Source organism: Cibotium barometz, chromosome 17 (genome assembly GCF_041138505.1).
Source record: "Cibotium barometz isolate CiBa-2024 chromosome 17, ASM4113850v1, whole genome shotgun sequence".
Lineage (NCBI taxonomy): Eukaryota > Viridiplantae > Streptophyta > Polypodiopsida > Cyatheales > Cibotiaceae > Cibotium > Cibotium barometz.
Window position 1 is genome coordinate 57,894,251 of NC_141062.1, and position 23,709 is coordinate 57,917,959.

At 46.3% G+C, this 23,709-nt stretch overlaps 1 protein-coding gene across 5 annotated transcripts in view; it reads right to left on the reverse strand.

Annotated features, from left to right (window-relative positions):
* The window catches only part of LOC147630225 (Tetratricopeptide repeat (TPR)-like superfamily protein), a 154,496-nt gene that overhangs the window by 101,834 nt on the left and 28,953 nt on the right, over nucleotides 1–23,709 (reverse strand). For all 5 annotated transcript variants that reach the window (XR_015267798.1, XM_086811867.1, XM_086811869.1 and 2 more), the window contains 3 exons: nucleotides 7,656–7,764; nucleotides 7,480–7,550; nucleotides 7,224–7,293 (listed from right to left, as the gene is read on the reverse strand). Coding sequence is in view for 4 of the 5 variants with exons in the window: in XM_086811867.1 (XP_086667993.1) it covers nucleotides 7,224–7,293; nucleotides 7,480–7,550; nucleotides 7,656–7,764 (250 nt within the window). In the remaining variant the exon portion in view is untranslated. The remainder of the gene's footprint in view (nucleotides 1–7,223; nucleotides 7,294–7,479; nucleotides 7,551–7,655; nucleotides 7,765–23,709) is intronic.

Genomic DNA, 23,709 nt, shown 5'->3' on the forward strand with positions numbered 1-23,709 from the left:
AAGAATGAATGTCCACCTAGAAGAAGCCTCGACCAAGCAAACGAGTATCCTGGAAGTGCACAATCAGCTCCGAAGGGAGAGCTGCTAGAAGCCATTCACGAGCCTGCGAGCGAGAGGGGTGGGAACCATAAACACTCGCAACAAGGGTGGTCTGGACCTCAAGGTCAATGTCGTGCTGAAAAGAGGTGAGCTCGTCTTGTGAAAAATTGATGAATCTCTCGGCCAGTAAGGGTGACGAAAGATTGGCTGCGGCAGAAGAAGCCATAAAGCCAATCAAAAAAATGGGCGGCCGACTTGAATTCAGATAAAATTGATGCTGATAAAGAGGCGGGTGCAGCAGAGGGGGCGAAGGCGGGAGCAGAAGGGTGGGAGCAGCTGGGGTAGCAAAAGTGCAGCAGATGGGGAGGCGGGGGCAGCAGAAGGGCAGGCGGGGGGCTAAAGAAGGGCAGGCGGGAGCTGCAGGAGGGCTGGCGGGAGCTGTAGAAGGGCAAGTGAGGACAGCACAGGGGCAGGCGGGGGGCTGCAGATGGGCAGGCAAGGGCATCAAAGGGCAGGCGGAGGCAACAGAGGGGCAGGTGGGGGCAGGAAAATCAGCAGTGCAAGCTCACGACTCTCCTTCCGATAATGTCGAGTTCCTCCCCACTCAGCTTTTTATATAGTCGACCAGCCTATATTTGATGTGATTTTCCCTTTTTGCTAAAAGTAGCTGAACTTACCCAAAATATCAGCTTTTGTGCTTTTCCCAGGCTTGTAGCCCAAGTTTTCCCTAAGTGCCTCCTTTTGTCCGCCTATCCATGCCCAAAATAATAATATGTCCAGCCCTTCATTAATGATGTGTGAACACACCGACTTATAAGCATTATAAGTCACTTTGATGAATAAAATCCCATGCTCCTCATGCTCTGTAGCCATCTTTCAGGAAAAACTTTGCCAAGAAATGCTTTAGCTTTCGTCTGTGGGAAATCCCCGTTCTCACCTTGGTTGTGCTCTGTGTATGGGCTTGCCCCAAGACACTAATAAAAACCGGTGAAAGGACCAAATGGTGTCAACAATTCTGCTCAGACACCACTGCAATGCACTTGGCTAGGTGTGAATGCTTCTTGGGCCGAAAGAGGCGGACACCCCCCCCCCTCCTCTCCCCTTCAATACTCAAAGTATATTATTAGAGGATGTCATTTTACAAAGTTCCACAGGCTTTCATGCAAGACTTTCCATGCATAGAATGAAATAAAGACATGTTACCCAAACCGTAAGCTCGATGTAGAAAAGTGTCGTAGCCACATGGTCACAATCACACCCTCGGCACGTGTGAGAAAGAGAACGCGAGCACCGTCATTGCAAGACCACTCACACACACGTGCTCTGGTACTTGAGCTTGTCTCTCGGTCCCACGGCTAGCTAGCATGCTGGTTCTTCACAAAAACAGGCACCGATGGTCACCCCCAGGCATAGTACTAGGCAGCAACAGAGTTGTGGAATTAGATGGAGTGCTTCTGCAATAGTAGGTTCTTCACGAGCAACGCCCATAGACACATATCGGCACCAAGTTCAACTCCAAACTAGAATTTGAAGCATTACAGGCAAAAGACCAACTCCCAAGCCACCTCCAGTGCTACTATCCAAACTGTCATACAGTGGGTAGTTGATGACATGGCAGCCAAATAAGGGTTTCAGTAGAACAGCAGGAAGACCAAGAATTGATAGCTTGAATAGGATGCTTAGGAGATGAAGATCAAATATAGGTGTTCAATTTTGCAAATAGGTGAGTATTCAACCTATAGGGACAAAAACGAATTTCACCCCCGTGTGCAAGGTGACAAGTCAGCGACTGAAATAGAATGATTAGATAGTAGAAGATGATGAAGATCACGTTGGGGAACACATATATGGTCTCAGAATTGGCAATGGATGCTTGTAGCTCTTGGTATGAGCAAAAACTATGGGCAGCTTGAGAGTACCAAGAAAAGTCGACTCGCTCTGCACGGCAGTAGAGAGATACATGGAGTTTGTCACAAATGGGTCCAAGGGCGACGTGGCAAATCCCCCTTGATTAAGGTGGGCAAAAATGGGCTCATTCAATGAGCTACACGATTGGATTAAGGCTTAAGGACAGAATAACTATTGGTTGGGCCATGCGCAAAGAATATGTTTGGGCATCTCAGATTTTAATGAGATGAAAACACAAGGTTTAAAAACCATTACAAAACTATGAAAGGTTAGAAACTAATACTTACCACCTGTCACATGCCACAAAACCTTGTCAGCATACAAGCACACACATGGTCCACATGTGAGCGTCACCTAACCATGGAATAGGACACATCATAGCAGGCATTCACACGAAAACATGGCACACAAAAATAGTTTCAAGCATGCAACTCTGCGTGAACATTCATTATGCAATGGATAAATCTCTTGTTCATGGAACTTGTAAATCGCAGGTCTTCCCGAGCACAGCATTGGCTCACAGGGAAGCCGGTAACCAGGAGCCATGACACTCAGATCCACATCCAAGCCTCAATATAGGTCACATGAAAGTTGCCTGGACTCCCATAGAGTGGCATGAAACAAGGAATGATCACTTTGGCAGCCAAATTGTGACACAAGGATCAGATGGCCAAAGCACAGGAGGCGGGCACACTCGCCAGCGTAACAAAACAGGAGAGACGTGAAGGCGATTGGGTTTATCTCTAAATTATGAAGCAAAGACTTAAGCAAGTGGCCAAGCAATACCCGAAATACCTTGCACGAGTTTTGGACCGTTCCCCATCATCAAAAAAACCAATGAGGTCTCTATGACGTTACGAGTACCACCGAATTGGACTATGCATGACGTCTTCCACGTCAACTAGCTACCACATACAGGTCCACTACCATCTAAAGTTCTAGATGAGCCGAAACCCAAGATCATCAATGAAGTGGAGGCCATGGTTCCCGAGCAGATTATACTCCACCACTTCAAGCATGGGCCCAGACACCTCGCGCGACAATTGTCAACAAATTTTTTGAATCAAGGGATGCAGGAAGCAATTTAGCTAGACAAGGAGTTCTTTGACAAGTATCTGGCAATGTTGATGGACTACCTCGAGGCCATGGGACTCCCTTCAACAAGTTAAACAGGAGGTGATTGTACCATTGTGTGCCGAGGAGGAACCCATCATCAAAGCTGAGCTCACAAAGTTCTCTCTTGCCCACCACAGTAGCAATTGAGCACAAAATCACTCAGCCGAATACGTATGGCTCTAATATCAATGTAAGGATCACATACCTCAAAACCCTGTTAGGGTTAGGATAACTCACATCAAACTCAAGATCAATGACCACAAAAAGAATCTGGCTACTAGCGACTCCCCTCCCACCCGGAACCTTTCCCAAGCCTGAGGTATAGGTTGCCCTAAGTCACCTCCGCCTAGACAGCATGCCCTAGATTCCCATATCACCAAGTCGCATGGCCACCTAAAGCTACTATTGGCCTTGTGGTCCAACATGCCTCGTAGACATCTCTACCACAAGGATACCTTCCTAAAAATTGAGCCCAAGGTACTCTTTATATTCTAGTTTCGGCTATTATTAACAATTACGCTTTTAGTTGTGTTTAGCCAATAGTATGCTTTGAATTGACCCAAATCCAATCCACACCTCATTCTTGCTAGACCTTAGCATCCTACGTGAGTTGAAACCGGCCTTCAATAAAACTGACAGGCGATAGACAAAGATTTTCCCACATACAAGCACTTAAAAACAGTTTAAATCACTTAAACTTGAGAGAGAGAATGTAGACAGGGGGAGCTAGATTGCTCCTCCACAAGAGAAGTGGTGGCCCCAAACCGATCTAGCACCCCCGCAAGTGTTGCTTTACTCTTCACAAAGTTGGTTTACAACTTCACCGGTCTCACTCCAAGTATCCTCGGCTAGGAGCACTCCCGCACACGCACTAGTGCGCAAGGCGCGCGAATGACAGCCTCTTTGGCCTCCTCTCAAACCCACACCATGGTTATAACTAGAGCCATCTCCCATGCCTCACTTATATAGGGCCGGTTTAGGCTTTCTTTAAAGCAAGTTTTGCTTTTAATAAGTAACTTGCTTTTAAAACACAACCAAAAAGCAACTTTATTGGCAAAAAGTCATCCTCCTACTTCAAACCACTTTGAATTTGAAGATGCTCTAAGAGACAAAGTTTCTCCTCTCAAACGAGCTCTTCGCGATGACGTAAACAGGCCTACGCTCTGTCAATCTTGAAAATTAGGGTTAGGGTTTTGAAATTTGAAGATACTATAAGAGACAAAGTTTCTCCTCTCAACGAGCTCTTCTTGCCATGCCTTCACTCTGTCAATCTTGCAAATTAGGGTTAGGGTTTCTGAATTTGACGATACTGTAAGAGACAGTTTCTCCTCTCAACGAGTTCTTCGTGATGACGCGAACAGATCTTCATTCTAACAATCTTGAAAATTGGTTACGGTTTCTGCCGAGGAAAAACATGCACTGTGGTGACATACCCCCCTCTTGAAAGAAGGCAATCGTCCTCAATTGTGCTCCATAGTGCAACTGGAACGTCCAAGTTTTTCCAACCTAAACAGAACACCACACACAAAGAAAGATAAACAAAAAACAAGTGTCATCAAAAACCAAGCATCCACTCCATGCAATATACATGTCTCCAGGTGATGTCCCAAGTGCTCCAAAAGATGGCCATCCCGTAGGACCCATAAATAGCAGTATGCTGGCAATGGAATTTGGAAATCGGCCTTCAATAAAACTGCAGGGTAGTAGGCAAAAACTTTCCTGCACACAAGCACTTAAAAACAATTTTTTCACTTAAACTTGAGAGAGAGAAAATAGAGAGAATGTAGACAGGGGGAGCTAGATTGCTCCTACACAAGAGAAGTTGTGGCCTCAAACCGCTCTAGCGTCCCCACAAGTATTTCTTTACTCTTCACAAAGTAGGGTTACAACTTCACCAGTCTCGCTCCAAGTATCCTCCGCTAGGAGCACTCCCGCACGTGCACTAGCGCCCAAGGCCTGCGAGTGAAGGCTTCTTTGGCCTCCTTTTCTCAGACCCACACTCTAGTTATGACTGGAGCCCTCCCCCATGCCTCATATAGAGCTGGCTTAGGCTTGCTTTAAAGCAAGTATTGCTTTCAAAAATTAACTTGCTTTTAAAAAGCAACTTTATTGACTTTTTATGCGAAAAGTCATCCTCCTAAAAATCTCTCAAACCACTTTGAATTTGAAGATTCTGTAAGAGACAGTTGCTCCTCTCAAGCAAACAAACCTTCATTTTGTCAGTCTTCAAAATAGGGTTAGGGTTTTTGAATTTGAAGATGTTGTAAAAGACAAAGTTTCTCCTCTCAATGAGCTCTTCACAATGACGCAAACAGATCTTCATTCTGACAATCTTAAAAATTAGGGTTAGGGTTGAGGTTTCCGCCGAGGCAAAACATGCACCGCGGTGACACGAGTCCTATCAATCCTAAGCATAGCTAAGCCCTAAGCCTAAGTTTGGGTTAGCTTCTAAACCATGACTGTAACTGGGTGTGTATCTCCGGACACAACACACTTAAGCATGAAAGATTAAACTACACACTCACAAGACCATAAACACTGCACTAGGAGTCAAAGATGGGTTACCCCCCTCCCCCTTCCTTATGGCATTTTATTACCAAAAATTCTCTCATGTACAAGCTTGGAAAGACCAGAGCTAGCTCCACCGCCTCATTTGCATTATTTGATTACAAATGAGAGATGAAAACATCCAAAGAATAGCATGTCAGTGTATTGGATCATTTACTACGCAAATGATCACACAATCACGGACTCACTACTACTAGAGGTGAATACTCACTCTCACAAGGTAATCCGGTTCTCCGATAAGCCTTTAGAAGCTGTTCCATCGCAAGAATTCACCTCTTTTCCATGCTTGAGTAGAGGTAAGGCAACCCCTAATACAGGCTAACCAGTAGTAAAGCTCCTCCAGGCAGCAGTAAGGCAATCATTTTAAGTGCTTTTCCTCAATAAAGAGGCCGAAAACCAGTCCCAACAGCTAGGTAATGAGGTAGAGAGTCAATATGAGGGAAGAAAGTGGTTGAGTAGCCGCTTCACAAGTGTCCCTCCTTGTGTGTTCAAACATGCTAATTGACATGCGGTGGGCTGCCCCACAGTCACACACCTGTTTTGGGACAGCCCGCACTTCATTAATGAGAACTGGAGGGTAACAAACAAGAGCTTCAAAAAGCAAAGAAGAACGTGTAGATTCACAGAAAGTACCTCCTGCTCCAGCTATGAAGGTATGGAGGGTTGTTAGGAATGGTAGGGCAGCAGCTCCTTCTCCCACTTCAACAGATGCTCCTCCTGCACCCTTTATATCCCCAGTTGCAGCAGATGTTCATTCCGTGCCACCAGCTGTCTCTGCCTCTGGGTAGCTTATTTCCTTGTTACCAGGGCCTCTTACTTTGCAGCTGCCTTCCCAACCTCGCTTTTGGCAGTGCTGAACAGGCTGAAGATCATAGGGATGGCTGTCCTCCAGCAACTACATTAAGCATCTGACCCAGAAGACCATTTTGAGGGGTCCAAACATCACAGACACTCCCCCTCATCATCTGGCAAATACATCTCTGACGGGTCTAAGGACATCAATGCCACATTCAACTCAGAAGACGTGGAACAAAGAATGGAATGATCTTTAGAATGTACTAGAGCCAGAAATCAAAAGCTCCTCAATTTCCCTCCTGTGACATCATTTGCTGTGTTTTATTTACCATTTAAGCACTGCTGCTACCACAGCATCTCTTTTGTCTCACATTTTTCTTAAGTTAAGAACAACCATAGTATACTTATTAAGTGCTTTGTTGGTGCATGTTTTCTCATTGGGACTACAGACCCTAGTAAGCTCTGTATTGGCAAAGAAATGGGGGAATGTTTGTGAGAAGAAGCTACAAAAACCAAACCTTGAAAGAAGACAAAAAACGAGGAAACTGTCCTGCTGATTCATGTTATCTAACTTATGGGTCTCCATTTAATACAGAGAGAAAACTTTCCATTGAGTACAACAAACAGGTAAAAAGTTTCAAATCAAGCAAAAAGAAAAATAATTCCTGGTAAGAGCCTGCCTGTTGACCTCATAATCAAACTGATGTAAACATTAGGCATTGCATGAAGTTTTTGTGAGTTACAAAAAGATGGAACTTAAGAAACAATTGGAATCAAAAGAGTCACTTGAATTTTACCTTTAATTTGGTAGATTCTTTCACATTCATCTCTTTCATGCTAGCCACATTTGTTTTCTGCACATCCAATCTGCAGAAAAGTTTAAGGTGTGATACCTTAAGCTCTTTGATGCACATGGCAACTGCTTTCTCCAGTGCTTAAGTGGTATCTTATGTAAGAAGATGATCACCTCATGTCTAAAAAACTTTAATCTAGCCATCTGAACACATGTAGGAAGGCACTTTAATAAAACTGAATGTACAATGCCAAACTCACTCTCCAGAAGGAAGGAGTTCACCAAACGTGAAAATCAAACCGAAAACCACGACACCAAGACCTATACCAGCCTGCTAGCATTCAAGTATGAAATGAAAACATGGGAAGAGAAAAATGTAACATGCCACAGTTAAATATTCAAAATCAGTTTCAAGGGATGGCTAAAGAGAACTCACTTTCATAGGGAAGCTGACAGCTTTCAAGTCTTGTTTAGGAGCAGAAGCATCATAGTCTATTGGCCTGTAGATCTTCACTTGTTCTAGCCTTTTCTTCTCTTGTGCAGACCTTCAGAAGACAGATTTTTTATTTTTGTTTTTTTCCAAATAAATATCCTTCTATTAGTTATAAAGAAAAAGCAGTCATATGGCTCAATACAACACTCCTAAAAAGCAGTCCAAACATGCATATGAGATAAGGGGGGGCTCCCTCTTCGGCTAGCTGCTCTCTCTATTGGAAGGAGGCTACCACAGGAGGCAGAGGCAAAAGCCACACTGGGGGCCTGTAATGCCAAGTTACTCCACCGTTCTCCCTGAACAAGGAGGGTCCGGGGGTCCAGGCACCGAAGAAAGCCTCACACCATTGCCACATGCGCTCCAAATTACCGGTCAAATGCTCAATATGGCCCCAGGATGGTGTGTATGAGATCCACCCAAATGGAACAGATGAGCTCCGATTTGTGGGGGGGAGGGGGGGGGTGTAAATCAAGCTGTTGATGGCCTCCCTGCATCAGGGCCCACCAGATGTGCCAAGCTGCTATGCTGCTGATGATCTCCCATCACGAGCTAGTGTGTGACTCTCAAGTGCAGGGCCGTATCGGAGTTGCCACTACAGTCGTCACAGAGATGTGCATGTGAGTGAGACTCAATGTAAGCCCTTGTCAATTATGCTCATAAAGTAAGGCCTCGCCGCCTGCCTCTGCAACCCAAGCTACAGCCCCCCATGTGACATTGTGGGAGGTGCTCGGATCGGAGGTAAATAGGCAGAGGATGCACTGCCATACCTGCTGTGCCTTGGGGCAGTCCCACAGGCAATGTCTCTGGCTCTCCTCAGGGCTGCCACAGCAACAACAGCTTGCAGGTCTGCCTGCAATTGCCAACCACGTGCCCACAGCTAAGCTCCAATGGACCGAGAGCTAGAGAAAGAAGGAGATCTTCTGAGGATGAAAGCTGCGCCATAATCTCTGCCAATAATCCTCGATGAAAGTCGCTGGGATGGCCTCTACGGGTTCCTGAATCAATGAGACGTATCTCTCCACTGACACTCTCTGGAGTCCCACAATATGTGAACCAACGGACTGTACTCCCAAAGCCATAAGCACTAGGAGATGCAACGCCTCTGACCTCAAAAGGAGGGGGATCTGTCACCCACTTCCTCCCCTTGCAGCCCACCACACAGGCCCACTGAGAGGGGAAGGGAAGGTTATCGCCCATCTGCCACTGGGATGCTGTCAGGAGGCTGCCCGGTCCACCCATGAGTGCTGATGAGATTGCCATTGAAAAAACAAAAACCATTCCACTGGGGTGAAAGAGGCCATCCATGGGATATCGGGGGGGTCCTCGAGAGGAAGAAACCAATCCGGCGGAATGGCAGAGTTGATGTCGCGGATCATAATGGAGGCTCCTCTCATGGTGCCAAGGCGGTCCTGCTGTGTCAGCTCCAGAGTCGACAGTAACTCTGCCAGGTGCCCAAAGTCTAAGCTGGCCCGCTGCAAAGCCGACCCCAAGAGAGGTGAGATCAGATGCCGATCATGTGTCCTAAGGGAAGGAGAAATTAGAAGCTCGCAGCCATGGGCTATTCTCTTTCTCCTCCTTGCGAGTGGGGGGGACCTAAATGAGGGTAGGAAGGAGCTCCTAGGTGTGGAAGAGGCTCTCTGCAAACTAGTCCTCAAATCCAGTGCTGAGATCACGGATGAGAGCCTCTGCAGGAAGGCCGGCCCAAGGAAATGTGGCTGATGAGGAAATCCTTCACCACGCTGCAATCCACGCACGATCAGCTTTCTCAAAAGCGCCATGCTCTAGGTCACGGGGTCTATCAAGTCCATGCCTCCCTGAGCCCGAGGCTGGACCAGTACGCGCCAGGCTACCTTCGCCCGAGGTGAGCGACCATCTGGGCAGGAAGGCTGAAGGTGCAGACTGATCACCTTGGCCAGGATTTTGTACACCATCCCTAAGAGGCTGAGGGGTCTACACTGTCGGATCTCCAGGTGATCACCACCCTTCTTTGGAATCTTTGGAATAAGGCATATAAGACCCTCGAGCATGCGCTCGGGGAGTAATGTCTGCATAGCCTCATTGAAAGCAGCCCGAAAGCCTGCTCCCATGAAGTCCCAATGGTGAAGGAGGAGGGAAACATGCAGATCATCCTCTCCTGGTCACTTCCTACGCATGCCTTCAGTATTCAAAGCTCCAAGTCAGATAACGGAGAATCACAGTGTTTCCACGAGTGCTCCGAGACACAAGCCTGAGCATGGCTCCAAACTCACTTGTGAGCCACCTCTCTCTGAGGGGAACCTGGGTCACATACTCCTCCCTGGTTCCCCAGGGGCCCAAAAGCTGGGGACCAGACTGTGTGGCTCTTGCTGGGAAGGATCTTGATATTCTCATGGTTCAGGAGCATCATCCACCAAGCACTGCTCTCTGAAGCTCCTCTGCGTACCTCGCAATGCACAGGCCTTGGATGTTCCATGAGGCAATCCTCATGGCGAGAAGCTGAGGTGGCGTGCAACAGCTAAAGACTCCATCAACCACTATGCACCTTCAGGGCTGGCTTCAAGGGGAAGCAGTGGCTGTCCTCCCATGCGCAAAGCCACTCCAAGTTACCTCAAATGGTGGTGGCTAGATAGCTCCACCATACAAGGGCCTCTACTCACACCTTCTCAGGCAAGATCTCAGGGCGGTGAAGGTGCATGAATGTTCTCTTCTCAATGAGAAAGGTGAGGTGAGAGTAGATGAATAGATGAAGGCCCTTCCCCTTTGGGAGAAGGATCAGAAGCTCCATCCTAGCCATAGGCCAGGCCAGCTCCAGGGCGTGGGTAACACAAGTGTCTCGCATTATTCAAGAGTGGTATGTCTCCTACTCGCGGAGACTTGCCTCTACACCCACATCAGTCCACGTGACTCCGGTTCTAATGCCCAAGAGAAATGAGAAGACAGTAGCTACATCCTTTGACATGGGGGAAGAAAGTTAAAGTACCACACAAACTCGCTGTTGAATCCGCCGGGAGAGACCTGAAGAAAGCATAGTCAACTAGGCATCCCACTAGAAGGGGTGTAGGCTGGGTATTCTGTCACTGGTCAAGAGTAAATCTGGGTCTCCACCGGGCCTGAGAAGCTCTGGAAGCGCCACTGGGTGGTATTCCTCTGAGAGGCTTTGAGGGGGGGGTGGAGCAGGGAGGGCGATGGTCTCCAGCTCCAGGGGAGTCGGAGGCAGTGTCTCTCAAGAGGGGTGCGAGGCTCATGGGAGGGGCCGAGGAAGGGGGAGCATCTGTGGGAGAGGGTCCTGGCTGTGTGACGGGGTCTCCACGAGGTCCCGGGGGTCAGCCTGTGGATTGGCCAGGATGGGGTCCATCGCGGGGGGGGGGGGGGGGGGGGGGGGGGGGGGGGGGGGTCCCTTAAGGTCTGTGGTCAGAGGTGAGGCTGGCTGTGGCCGCTGCCTTTGAAAGTAAGGGCTCATAACAGTTCGCCAACAGGAACCGGTATCTTGAGAATTGTTCCCCCTTCTGAGAAGGAATCATGATGAGGCGTCTGCGGATGAAGCTATTGGAGTGGGTCCCCCTCTGCCACAGTGGCACTGTGTGCGCGTAGATGCTCCCAATGGCACCGCCAACAGTTGTTCATAAAGGGAGGACTCCGGTGGCTATACAGGGTCTTCCTCCATCCCCTCGGGGTGGAGCGATCCACAACCTCTCTCCTCCGCTGTTGCTGCTGCTTAGGTGCCTGGGCCGCTGCGGGCGGGGGGGGGGGGGGGGGGGGGGGGGGGGGGGGTCGCCGTTGTGCTGTCGACAACAAGGATCAAGTGGAGCTCCGGAGGTCGAGGCTATCAACGATGGGGCTCAGGCAGAGCTCCCACCCTGGGAGCTGTGGACGCATGGGGCCGAGAAGTCTGGCCTGATGTGCCCCTTCGGCGGGGGCACGAGTGTGCCAGATGTTCCATCTGGCGGCAGATCTAACACTGACCAGGGAGGCTAGAGCACTCCACTTTCTGAGTGAAATGGGACTGGTCCATGCAGGGGATGTCATTCTCCTGGGAAAGGGACTCCGGTGATCTCACCATGATGTGGAGTGTCAGAATGCCCTTCGGTGGGGGCACGAGTGTGCCAGATGTTCCATCTGGCGGCAGATCTAACACTGACCAGGGAGGCTAGAGCACTCCACCCACTGAGTGAAATGGGACTGGTCCATGCAGGGGATGTCATTCTCCTGGGAAAGGGACTCTGGTGATCTCACCATGATGTGGAGTGTCAGAATGCCCACTGCTTGGGCGACAATGGAGGCTGCTGTGGGGGGCATCTCTCAACTACCTAACCAAGGATCCTGCCAATTGCTTGGAGGAAGGGAAGGTGTTCCTTAGGAAGTCCTGGGAAACATATTGTGACCAGAAAGCCTGCAACATTGCCAGCGGGTCTAACTCAAGCGTCTGACTCAGGCGAGAATCCAGGGTGCCAACGTGCCAAGAAGAGTTCCACCTCCTTAGGAAGGGAAGGTGTTCCTTAGGAAGTCCTGGGAAACATATTGTGACCAGAAAGCCTCCTGTACTGGGAGTGAGTGGGCTCCTGTCAAGGACACTCATGGAGCGAGGGTCGCGGAATTGAACTCTACCCTCAGGTAGCCCTTGCCCATGAACTAAATGTCGGTGATCCAGCCCTGTTGCCAACCAAGGCTTCCTGAAGCAGGCTGTAACCTGCCCGTGTGCCGGGCGGCTATCAAGAAGCTTGCAGAATAGAATTGTATCCTGCACGGCACAATAGAAGAGGTCAAAAGCTGGAATTCCTCAATAGAGAAAGTACATCTGCGAGCTCCATCGGTCGGAGTTGACGAAGCGGCTACCATAAAGTCCTCACCAGTCCTTCAGATCTTTCCATAAGGTTGGGCTACCTTGAAGCACGGGGCTGATAGGGATTTGGATTTGAGAGGAAAGGAAGGAAGAGAGACCAGCAATGTCTCTAGGAGTGGTTTTTGTTCCATGAGGAAGGTTGGTTTGGTTTAATCTTAATTTCTTTTGAGTGTACGGAATGTGGATAGGGATTTCTATATCCGTTTGTTTAAAGTGGTCATCTCCTAGATCTTTGAGATATTTTGCTACCCAGTTTCCCTAGTGGGGGATAGCTGCTGCCATGGGTTCTGCTGCTTCTGTTGGCCTCTGTGGGGGTGACATGCCTGGGATCTCTCTAGAATATACCTGAGCATCTTTCGCAGGTGTCATGTTGGAAATCGACGGATAAGGCTCAAGGTAGGCAGTACAAGGGTCGTCTCCTGTTTGTGCTTGGTAATCCCTGACCAATGCTTAGGCTACCGGTAATCTTTCTTTCTCCTCTACGGTGTTAGGATATTTAGCAATCTTCTTCAGGAGCTAGGTAGCGTCAATCTCGGTTCTTGTCCTCGGGCGGCTGCACGTATCAGATCTTCCTCTTCCGACGAAGAGGTTGATGCATGTGTTGTCCTGCCATCTTCCGAACCACTTTGAATAACTACACGGCAGTCTCCCTTGCCGATCTTTCTGGTTTTCTTCTTTGAGCGTCTAGTCACTCGTGCTTGCTCAAGGACATTCCTTGCGGATATGATCTTGGCTTGTCCGTGGTCTCATGAGGTAGATGCTTCTGTTGTAGCATGAGCTGCGGCTCGCTGTCGGTTTTGTAGTCAGGTCACTTACACTCAGCAAGTTAATGCTAGTGCTCAGATTAGCTTCACGAACCTTCCCCGTTATTCCAGGTCTTAGCGGACAATCTTTATACATATGGTCAATTCCACATCCTACACACAAGGGAGTTAATGCGGGAGCACCTATAGAGGTACTCGACATCCCTTACTTGTTAGGACACCTAGCCACTCGGTGAGGTCCTGTGCAATTATAGCACCGCAAAGGTGGTTGTTTTGCCATCATATTCATGTATTTGGCCCGCGGCATTGAGGTTGCTAAGTACACTAGGTACATTTGGTCTCCCTCCATAACATAGTGACTTAGAATTTGTGAGAACGGGCTTGTTGGCTCCAGGGTTTCATAGCTAGGAACTTATGGAATCTCCCTCTCGTCCCCTTCTTCGAATATTTCTGTCAGGGTTATTTGACGAACTGGTGTGATTCCTTGGCCTGGTTGAGGTGCATTATGATGAGCAGGTGCTGGCAAAGCTAGTGGTTGCCTTGGGTTGGCTGGCAAGGCCTGAGGTAGAGCATGGGCTAGATCAACTCTCCGATGATAGTAGTTTGTAACTTCATGATTGCCCCATCTTTGGCAATATGTGCAGTAGAGTTTAGGATGGGGTCTCAGATGTGGACACTCCATGCTGGTATGGTTAGCTTGACAGATCAGGCGCCATACAAGCTCCCTCTTTGGATAGAGATAGGGTTGACCGACTCGATCTCGACCTTGGCCGATTCTCCAATGTTGGGTCATTTGTTGCATTAATGCAGTGGCCAAGTGCTCAACTTGCTGTCCGCTTGTAGACTCCTTGCTTTTTCTGTCAGATTTTGTACTGGTGGTCTTGAAAGAGGCTTCAGATGTGCCCTCATGAAGTTCTCGGGAACATGTTCCCTTGAAATAATCTTCAAAGTCCATAGCACTCCTACAACATTGCTCGAAAGAGGTATGGGCCATGGCATATAATGAATTGTGCAAGGGTACATCATTTAGACCTTCGAGGAATCTCCCTATGAGTCTTTCATCAGAGAACTTGTCTCTGGCATTGCAGCGAGAACGGATATATTTGACTCTATTGATATAATCTCGGATGGTTTCACCATCCCTTTGTCTGACATTGTGTAACTGCTTGACTGGACTCCATCTTGTGCCTTGGCGAGAATATCCTAGTCTTGGGCATTTTTTCCCCAGTCGTGAGCTGGTCGGCTGTCTACATCTAGGCATATATATAGCCGGGCATACCCTCACTCTTTTTGCATTCCTTAGCATTGTGTGTTGTAGTCCCTCACATACGAGGTCTTCTCCCCTCTTGCTCAGGACATGTATTCTTGGATGATGCTATTGAGAGCAGGTTCTCACCTGTGTTTCCTCTTTTCTTACACAGACATTGTATCAGATCCACCAATTGTTGTAACCTTTTTGGTCTCATAGGTCATTTTGGCCTTTTGAAGACGTTAATATATCATTTCATTTCTCTCACTCTCTCTCCTATGTTTACACTTTCCCTTCTTCCGCTGCACATTCTATCATGGTATCAGAGCGCCGGTGATCTACAGTGTTGGATGCTCCCTCCTCTCCCTCCTGGCTGCATTTTTCTGCAGATGGACAGATCTGCGTTTTTTTCTCTCGGGTTGCTGCCGGTCAGCTGGCTTCTTCCAGTTGTTTTTTTCTCTACAACCCGTGGTCATCCATAACAGGTTTTGATCCCTGAGATTACCCCTTTCACACCTGTTTTCTGCTCTGATTTTAGGGCTGCGGCACCTAGAGTGCTGTGTTTTTCTACAGGTGGTTTCTACAAGCAGTTTGCAACGTTTTTTAGCATCCAACACCCCCCCCCCCCCTAAGTGTGGGCCGCCTGTTCTGTGCAGGACAGCAGCAGCATCTTTGCTGCGTTTTCTCCTACAGGTTGTTTTCTGATGCTGATTTTTTGATCTGAGGCTTGGGTGTACCTATTTCTTTTGCATTTCCAGAATTTGCCCTATCTACTGTCCCAAATACTTCTGCGTTTTCAGATTTGCAGCCATAGTTGCTGCGTTTTTTCTGAGGTGTTTCTGTAGGTAGCTCTACCTTCACCTAGGCTCCTCTCGTTGGACCCAAAGGTACCTTCTCGTCAACGTTTTCTTCATAGGAGGTGGACATTGGTTGGCCTGAATTTTCAGGTTTGCAGCCCTCTATTGGTGCTGCGTTTTCTTCTCCAGTGGACACAGATCACTTGCAGAGGAGGTGTTTTTTTTGGATTGTGGCTTTGAAAGCACTTTCATACTTGGGCAGGACATTGAATTTCTGATTTCAGTCAGCGTTTTGCTGATTTTGGAGCATCTATACCTGTGTTTTGCTCCTGGCCCTTCACAGTTACCCAGTTTCTTCATGTTCCTTGCCTTCTGTCAGCGGTGGAGTGCTGTTTTTTGCTGGACAGCAGTGTTTTGGCTGCGTTTTGCTTCCCAAAGGAGTTTTCTACACTCAAAGGGGGCCTAGCTCCAGCTACTTCACTTGAGGATCAGTCTCGGGAGCTGTTTTGTATCTGTGGAGACTTTCTTCTGTGAGACAGGAGTTTACAGATTTTGGAGGAAAGTAGTGATCTTTTCAGAGATCCTAAGCAGAGTTTATTTTGTCAGAGCTTGTGTTCTTTGCAAAGTTTGTAGAGAAAGGAGGATGTTTTTCCTATGAGATGTGATCCTTTTCACATGGATCACTTGTTCGTTGCTGATTCTTGGGATCTTGTTACCACTGCCGTTTATATTCTTGCTTCCCTTCCTCATAGTGAGGAGTCTACCTCTGCCTCTCTTTTTGTGATGCTTCTGAGGAAGCCCCTCCCCCTGCCAGTTTGATGCGGTGTGCAGGTTTGTTGTTTTGGAGGATGGATTTTTGGACCCAATGGGATGCTTTGGATCTGTGATTGCTAACCGTGCCTGGGGCACAGTGGTACTTCCACAGTTTTTTAGATTTGGATCAGAATCAAGTTGGGCTTGTACCAGTCCGACAACATCAGTTTTCAGAGGGGGATGTGGAGTCCTTTCATCTTGCGATGCCCACCTCAGTGGCATGTACTTATGTACAGCATTGGGCAACTCATGGTACAGAGTTCGAGCAGATAGACCCCATCTTTTATACAAAGTCTTTACATCTTGCGATGCCGAGCTTTTCAGAGGATGCTTTTGTACAGCATTTGGCTATTCTTGGTAAAGAGTTGGAGCACATTGACTCTATTTCTTCAGAGGGTTCCAGTGAGGAGAAACTTGCTTCTCCTAGGATTGATTATATACAAGATCTGATCTTGGTTGGTTATGAGGTTTTTCGTACCTTCTCCAGGCTGGAAACACGACATACGACTTCGGGAGTGTTCTTACACTTGGATTTGGAACCATTATTTGGAGCAGCACGTCGCAGCCTACATGGTTGTTTTCTTCGAGAGGAGCGGTGTACGTGGCAGCTTGTTCTGTTGCTTTTGTAGCTAAGTTGCTGAGGAGATTGCTTCCGGAGCATTCATGGTACCTGTTTCTACAGTCTTTCATCTATGATCGAGGACGACGTCTCTGGCTTCTTGGAGTTCACTCAGCATCCGGTGCTGAAAGGGGGTGTTAGATATCATCTCCTTGTTGCTGGCTTCCTATTTGGTGTCCTATTTTAGCCTCTAGGGCTGACCATGTTAGCTAGAGGGGCTAGTCACCCCTCACATATTTTTTCCATATTTTTTTCCATATTTTTTTCCTATTTAGCCTCTAGGGCTAACCATGTTAGCTTGAGGGGCTAGTCACCCCTCACATATTTTTTCCATATTTTTTTCCCACTTTATGGAGTCTTGGGTATTTTTTCCCTAGTCGTGAGCTAGTCGGCTGCCTTAGTCTTGGGTATTTTTTCCCTAGTCGTGAGCTCGGTGAGATTCCCCCGGTCGGGGTTGAGCACAATCTTGGCAAACACTTAAGCTATTAACATAATTAAACAATTTTAAATGGCGCAACACAATAGAGTAAGAAGCTGAATTTTATTTTTGCACACTGCACTAGGGCCGGAAAGGGCCGACCCCCCTTGTAATAGATTTTATTATCAAGGAAAACTGTTACAAGCCTCACGGGCATTCACATGCCAAACTGTTCAAGTGCATCCATGATCATGAAAACAGCATTGCAAACAAATTTGTCGTAGACGATGGAATCCATAGCTTCACTTGAGAGTAGCTTCGTTCCTTGATTCCTTGAAGCTTGTCAAACGCAGCTATGCTCCACTGGCATCCATACACATACACATGTGTGTGCCAGGACCGAGACATAGGAGACCATATTGACAAAGCATTCGAATCTCAAATTGAAAATTGCTTGCAAAATGCTCTTACCAAGTATTGGACGATCAATGTCGAGCTCCACCTCCGTGCGGACGAACTACAGCTTGAATGTGACCGTTTTCCACTTCCGGCTGAAATTAGGGTTTCTGATTTTTAGGGTTTTAAGCAGGTTATATGAGTCCAAAATTGGGCATTTTGGGCTCTTTAGATGCCTATGAGTAAGGGGCACAGCTTGGTATGGTTTCCTCCAAAATTAGGGTTTCTGAAATTAGGGTTTCTGCAGAATTAGGGTTTCTGAAAATTAGGGTTTCAGCAGAATTTGGGGGCGGTAGAATGGTTAGGAGACTCCATATTCATTTAGAAGAGAGAGATAGAGTGAAAAGGTGAGCAACTGGAGGCTTAACTGTGAAAGGAAGAATCTTCAAGCTTTCCATTGGAGTTGGGAGCAAGAGGGAATGAAAATCAGCACTCTCACCAAGCAAAAAGTTAGAGAGAATAACAAAAATAGGCTCTCTTGAAGGGGGGGCGCCTATTTCTAGAGAGAGAGTGTAGAGAGAGGTAATTTTCAAAATGAGTAATAGCATGGTGGCAGGTCCTCATACTGCCACCCAGTCCATAGCCATCCCTTTTCCACACAAATTTAGTGGGAAGGGTGCCTGGACACTCGCCTAGCCGACCGGAAGGGAATTCTAGTCTATTCTTACTTATAGTTTGTCCGCCCGAGCTTTAATGAAGTGTGGACGCCCAATCTCACTTATAACTTGGGCGGACACACTTATTAAAGTGTGGACCTGCAAAACAAAGAATACATTGCTTTAACTCATAAAAAAGTAAAGTGGTGTACTTACCACCTGTCTACAGCCCACAAACGAGGTCAGAATACAGTTTCACTCGCACGGTTCACAAGAGGGCGTCCCCTACATGTGAACTACACAAACAAATCTTGCATGCAATCAAATAGTTCATGCAAAGACAGGATTTTTAACTTGCAAACATGTTATGCAAGGATGCATTGAACAGTCTCCCTATTCATTTAGCTTGTAGTCCGTGGTACCACACTCTGGATTTGGGCGCAGATACACAATCCCAACCCATATATCCAGCCTACTGGCTCTCGGTGTAGACATAAGTCCCCAACCATAAGATGCCAGTCCATCCTACAGAACTCGTCCATAGGCCTGAAGCGCAGAGAATGCCCAAATAGTGACATCCTCCCCTGCTTCTAAACAGTTGACCGCAACTGAAATGCTTCCAAATATGCTTGAAGGAGCTGCGGATACTCCTGGAAGTATGTTTCATCCATCCATTTTGCATCCATAGGAGAATAGTTCTTGAATTTCACAAGGTAGCGCCTCTGGAGTTTGCCACCTGCAAACTTTCGCTCCTTATGAAACACAATTTGCTCTGGCTGCAATACCTCTTCCAGCTCTTCCACCTCTGGTGGATCTTCCATAACCGGTTCCAAAGGTTCCGGTCCCACATATTTGCGCAAGAGGCTCACATGGAATGCATTATGAATCTTCCAATGATCCGGTAAAGCAAGTCGAAAAGCCACATCATTGATCTTCTTGATCACCTTGAAGGGTCCATAATACCTGGTAGAGAGTTTTGGGCATGCTCTCTCCTTGCCAGACCTCTTCCTGAGTCTAGCTTTCTCAAATTTTAGCAATACCAAGTCATTCTCTTTAATGTCCAATTGCCTTCTATGCTTGTCGGCAGCTTTCTTATGCTTTGCTTGAGAGCGTGCAATGGCTGTCCGAACTTGTGAAAAGGCAATATCAAGGTCCCTGACAAAGTCATCAGCAGCAAATATCTCATCTTTTGTGCGTAAGATAGGTGGCAATACCACTTTGCCATAAATGATCTCAAATGGGGCCTTGCCTGTAGAAGCATGTACCGTATTATTGTATGCAAATTCTACAAGCGGTAGATACTTTTCCCAAGAAGATTTCTGATCTATCACATAGCATTTAAGCAAATCCAACACAGCTGAATTTGCAGCTTCACTTTGTCCATCCGTTTGAGGATGATAGGCTGAAGAAAAATTCAGCTTTGTGCCCATGTTATCAAAAAGAGCTCTCCAAAAGAGGCTTGTTGTTCGGGGATCCCTGTCTCCCACAATTGATTTGGGCATACCATGGTGTTTAAATACCTGTGACACAAAAATTTTGACCATATGTTCTGGTTTTATGGTCTTTTTGACAGGTAGAAAATGTGCTTGTTTACTAAACCTGTCCACAATTGTCCATATTGCATCATTGCCATTTGGGGTGTGGGGCAAATCCATAATAAAATCCATTGCAATGCTTTCCCATGGCTGGTCCGGAATAGGCAAAGGCTGAAGCAAACCAGGAGTCTTTTGCCTATCAAATTTTACCTTTTGGCAGGTGACATATGCACGTACATAGGCTTCTATATCTTTCCTCATACCTGGCCAAAAGAAGTATCTCTCAATCATTTGAGTAGTAGGGAGTATTCCTCTATGCCCTGCATAAGGTGGTGCATGACATTCATCCAAAACTTTTTGTCTCATGTTTGAAACCACACATAAGCAGTTATCCTTCATGATATAACCATCTTTGACCACATAAGAAGCATGTGTATGACCAGTCATTAAATCAGCCCATAAATCTGAAAAATCAGCATCCAAATGGTACATTTCTCGCATAGTAGACAAGTCTTGATGAGAAGCAACCGAAATTGCAGCCACATATGGTTTTCTGGACAATGCATCTGCTACCACATTTTTCTTGCCAGGAGTATGCAAAATCTGAAAATGAAACATTGAGAGAAAATTGGCCATTCTCATTTGTTTCTCAGAGAGTTTAGTTTGCGTAAGAAAGTACCGCAAACTTTGGTGATCAGTTTTGACAACAAATTCAGCTCCCAATAAGTAATGTTTCCATACTGTGAGAGCATGAATGACGGCCAATAATTCCTTCTGATAAACATCAAGAGTAAGTTCAGCATTTTGCAATCTCCTGCTTTCAAATGCAATGGCATGTCCTTCTTGATTTAAGACGGCTCCAATGCAATTGCCACAAGCATCACATTCTACCACAAATGGCTTTTGCAAGTCTGGAATGATTAAGACTGGCCCTGTGATAATGGCATTTTTGAGCTTATTGAAAGCATTAATCTCAACCTCTGTCCATTTAAACATAGGACGTTTCTTGGTGAGTTCATGCAATGGCGAAGCAATCATTGCAAAGTGAAAGATAAATCTCCTGTAATATGAACATAGACCAAGAAAGCTTCGGACTTCATGAATAGATTTAAGTTCTGGCCAATCTTTGATGGTTTGGATCTTTGCAGGATCCATTCGTACACCATCCTTTGATACTATGTGTCCCAAGTAGTGAATCTCTGAAAGGAAAAATTCACTCTTTTTGGCGTTGATCATAAGCTTATGCTGCCTTAGTTCTTCAAAGACCACTCTTAAGTGCTTTTTGTGATCCTCCTCATTCTTGGAGAATACAAGAATGTCATCAAAGAACACACCTGTAAAAGTTCTATGATTTCTGAAAATTCGGTCCATCATGCGATTGAAAGTAGCCGGGGCATTTGTAAGACCGAATGGCATAACCAAATACTCATAGAGACCAAAAGAAGTGCGAAATGCTGTCTTATGTACATCCTGTGGCATCACTCGCACTTGATGATAGCCGCTTTTAAGATCAATGCGACTAAAACAAGATGATCCATCCAGCTTGTCCAAGATATCATCAATCCTCGGTATGGGAAACCGATTCTTGATGGTAATCTTATTTAATGCCCTGTAATCCACACACATACGGAATGAACCGTCTTTCTTTTGTACAAGAAGAACGGGTGAACAAAATGGCGAAGAACTAGGCCGCACCAAGCCTTTCTCAAGTAGTTCACCCACTTGTTTCATAATCTCTTCTTGTTGGCAAGCACTAACACGATATGCTGGCCTATTTGGAGGTGAATTCCCTGGAACTAATTCAATGCGGTGATCTTCTGGCCGTGAAGGAGGCATTACATTAGGTAAAGAGTCAGCAAAACAATCCCCGAATTCGCTTAAAAATTTCAGCCTCTCTTTAGTAAGAGTGTCCACATGTACATTACTGTGTTCCACATTATCACGTACAAAAACCAAGTACGAAGAAACACTCTTTTTCATTGCTTTATTGATTTGTATATGAGATACAACGGGGATAGTATCACCCGACACACCTGCATCTAAATGATGCTCTCTACCTTTATACATAAAAGTGATTTTGTTGGTCTTGTAATTCTTGGTAGGCTCAAGGCGTGCATGCCAAGGTTTTCCCAGTAATACATCACATCCACTAAGAGGGGCAACGAGAAAGTTCTCGTGGTCGAGGTATCCTTGGATATGCATTCGCAGCTTTCCAATAAGGGGTGTAACCTTCACATCTTTTTCCAGAAAAGCTGAACATGCATGAATTTCGGGTCCCATGTCACCTACTTCAATCCCCAAGGCAGCAGCCATATCAGTGGAGATGAAGTTGTCAGTGGAGCAGTCATCAAACATGAATAAAGCTGGCTGGTCTTTTAGTTGTCCCCATGCTTTGCATACCATTCTATGCATGTTTGCATGTCCCGTGTTGCCCTGTACATCATATACCATATTGACATGCACTTTAGGCTCTTCTGGCTTCTTATTCTTGTTAGGGCATTGTGGAGAGATGTGATCTTTACTACCACATTTAAAACATTTGCCTTCACGAATGTATTGTACCCTTTGTTGAGGAGTCAAGCCATAAACACCCTTTTTCTGCCACGGTTTCTTTTCTTTTGCATTTTCAGCTCTTTGAGGGGGCTTTACATCCTTCAAATCTGAATTTTCAGCTTTGTGCATGGCTTTGAAATCTCTTCTAAAGGGCTGTCCACCCTTTTGTACATTAAAACCAGCTTTCTCCTTACCCTTGCCCAAGCTTTGGTCAATTCTAGATTGCACCCATTTGACATTAAGCTCTTCGGAAGCCAAGACCGAGTTTATGAGTTGACGAAGAGTTTGGTTTGGATAGATTTGTAGTCCTCTTTGGAAGATGGGTTGCAATCCTGACTCAAATTTCCTCTTCTTTTCTTCTTCAGTAACGGTCATGAAGGGTAACACTTCCATTAATACCTCCCAAAATTTGGAGACGTAAGAGGTAATGGATTGCCCTTCTTTTTGCTCCAACCTGTCCCACTTCCTGCATATATCCTGAGTAAAATTTGGAGGCAAAAATTGATCATAAAACTTTTGTTTGAATTCAGCCCATGTAGAAATGGTGTTGCCGGAAAGCTTCTCGGCCAACCACCAATGAGCAGCAGTGCCTTTCATGTACATGCCCACATGTCTGAGTTTTGATGATTCTGAAAATTCTCCCTCATGAAAAGCAATTTCAAATTGGGAGATAAAAGATAGAGCTTTGGTAGAATCATATTCTCCATGAAAATACTCAAACTTAACTGTTTTGTCACCTGCAGTAAACTCTTTAGTCTTCTTCTTCTTATGTTGATGCGTTTCCTCTTCATCTCTCTCGATTGGTTGCTTATTTGCTTCATTAGTAGGAACATATCGCTCAATTCCATCATGAGGAGGGGCTGATTTATGAGTCGGTTCCTTGAGAAGACTTTCATGAGCTTTAATAGATGACCTGTGGGGAGGAGAAACATGTGCGGTAGAGGCATGATGAGAGGTAGCAGACGCCTCTTCTCTTTCCTGTCGCACAATAGATTTAAGCTTTGATGTTTCAGCTGCATGTTGATTCATAAGAGGAGGCTTTTTAAACCTAAGCCCTCCTTCCTTTCGAGTAACTACATCACCTTGTCCCATGAGGTAAGAGACAGCCATATCTCTTGGTTGAACCCCCAATTCCATGGCAACATTTTCCAATGCATCATTCACAAAAGGAGAATGCTTTGACACACGAGATACATGCCTTGACTGTGAGTCTTCATGCATATCCTTGAGTTGTTTTTGCATCATACATAATTGCCTTTTGAGGTCTGCAATTTCAGCCTGCATAGCATCATGTGCATCACTCTGTATAGCCTTCTCCTTACCACGGGATGGCTGTCCCATATATACATGAGTTGCATTTCCTTCCCTTCTAACATAA